Source organism: Rutidosis leptorrhynchoides, chromosome 6, assembly GCF_046630445.1.
Source record: "Rutidosis leptorrhynchoides isolate AG116_Rl617_1_P2 chromosome 6, CSIRO_AGI_Rlap_v1, whole genome shotgun sequence".
Lineage (NCBI taxonomy): Eukaryota > Viridiplantae > Streptophyta > Magnoliopsida > Asterales > Asteraceae > Rutidosis > Rutidosis leptorrhynchoides.
The window spans coordinates 75,101,337-75,103,592 of NC_092338.1; the positions used below are offsets into that span (position 1 = coordinate 75,101,337).

The 2,256-nt window shown below is 34.8% G+C and overlaps 1 protein-coding gene across 1 annotated transcript; it reads left to right on the forward strand.

The window, feature by feature from the left end:
• The first annotated feature begins 1,685 nt into the window (after positions 1 to 1,685).
• LOC139853768 (uncharacterized) lies at positions 1,686 to 2,054 on the forward strand. Its single transcript, XM_071843129.1, has one exon. It carries the CDS (start codon positions 1,686 to 1,688, stop codon positions 2,052 to 2,054), a length of 369 nt encoding a protein of 122 aa, XP_071699230.1.
• Positions 2,055 to 2,256: the final 202 nt, after the last annotated feature.

Here is a 2,256-nt window from a genome sequence, read left to right on the forward strand (position 1 = left end):
AAACAAGAACACGTCTAATTGGCAACACGTCTTATTAGATTTGCCGGGAACACGTCTAAATACTTAACACGTCTAATAAGTTTCAAAACACACCTAATTAATTTTTAACTAATGCCTTTAACTATGACACGTCTAAATAAGTTAACGGGATATATATGTTAACGATCTCCATTTAATCAACCTAACCCTTAAAGTTCTGTTAATATTAGTCTACCGAAATTACCGATCACGTCTAATTAAACAAACAATGTAACGGGTTATATATTTAGGGTTCCATATTGAACGGGTTAATAAACAAACACGTCTAATTAATAGGAAGTTAGTTAGTTACAGAAGAGTTAGGAAATAATTTGATAATTAGGAATGGATTTTGATAAGTATATATAATATAATTATAATATTATAAAATTTTATATACCTTAAATAAATAAGATTATTATTGAATTTATAAATAATATAAAATATAAAAAATCTTTTCAGAAATATAAAAACACACGTTTTTTAGTTTTTTTTCGACTTGCTCTTATTTGCTTGTTTAGCTTCGTCGCATGATTCAAAGATAATGGAGACTTCAAAATCATCAGAGGTAATTCAATATTTCTTTTTCCTTATATCTTAAGTCATTTGTTATGAAAGTTTGTATAAATCTGGTTTACATGAATGTTAATAATATCACATGATTCACACATGTTTGAATCAGGTTTATAAATCAGGTTTATAACACATGTTTGATTGGATCTATAGCACAACAATTTGACTATATAACACACCATGATTCACACGATTACCCAACACGATTGTAGACATGTAGTGCAGACCTGGAGCAGAACTGGACAAACAAACGACACACAACCATCTCACTGTTTTAACACGCCATGACTGACGCGATTACACAACACGATTCTAAACATCATACAACACTATATTAATAACATATAAACTTTATTAACATCATATAAACACACTATATATAACCTATAACATATAAACCCTTATTATGCAATGAAAGAAAGTTATACTATATAGTAACAATAGGCAAACACAACCTGATAGTAGTTAATGGTGTATCCTAGAGGATACACGCATAAAGACATCATTTTTATACAGAAAACTCGATCAAAGAGCACAAGAGATAACTAAATTTGGTGATTTTCAGCATTTGTCGCCCAACGTTTAACAGGCCGCCCAGCGTCAAGCGTAAGCCCTGCAGGCAACTTCTATGCATAAGCCCTTTAAATCAGCGCGTGAACGGCACGCAGCCATGTCAGAACCATTCAGTGATTGACACGTGTATCCCTTGAATTTCGGACATTCTGTGCCTATAAATAGACCCCCTGGGTCACCACATTTCACATCATCATTCTGATCTGAACTTCAGTCAGAGAGAAGTACACTTTCTCTCTCACACAGTTCTTTCTCACTCTAAAACATACATTAGCAGCTTAGCAGCAGTGCGCTAGACGGATCATTACAGTTTGATCCACAGATTGATTGAGGCCACCCTACAGATCTTACATCTATGTTCCGGGTCTGCAGAGATTATTTCTCAAGGGCAAACAACAATCAACAGTATACGCCACACGCTGAGCAGCTAATTTTCTGTACTAGTACCTTACAGTCGCTATACGGAAAATAGTACTAAGTGGGTAGATGAAGTGCCATATGTATTGTGGGCTCACCGCACAATGCCAAAACGGAGCACGGGTGAAACACCATTCAGTTTGGTATATGGCACTGAGGCAGTGATACCAGCTAAAATTCGTGTTCCAACACAAGGGATTTTGGCATTTGATACAAAAAATAATTCATCCATCTTACGTGAAAACTTGAATTTATTGGAAGAAAGGCGAATCATGGCCACCATCTGTCAAGCGGATGCAAAACAGAAAATGGCAAAATATTATAACAAGCGAGTCAGATATGTGCAATTCAAAGAGGGGGATTTAGTATTACGAGATAATGAGGCAAGTAGGCAGGAAAAACAAGGGAAGTTAGGACCACGCTGGGAAGGCCCATATAAAGTTGTAAAGGCACATCCTAATGGGTCATACTGAAATGTCCCGTTCATATTGATTATAAACGTTCCATATTAATTGATTTCGTTGCGAGGTTTTAACCTCTATATGAGACGTTTTTCAAAGACTGCATTCATTTTTAAAACAACCATAACCTTTATTTTATCAATAAAGGTTTCAAAAGCATTACGTAGATTATCAAATAATGATAATCTAAAATATACTGTTTACACACGACCAT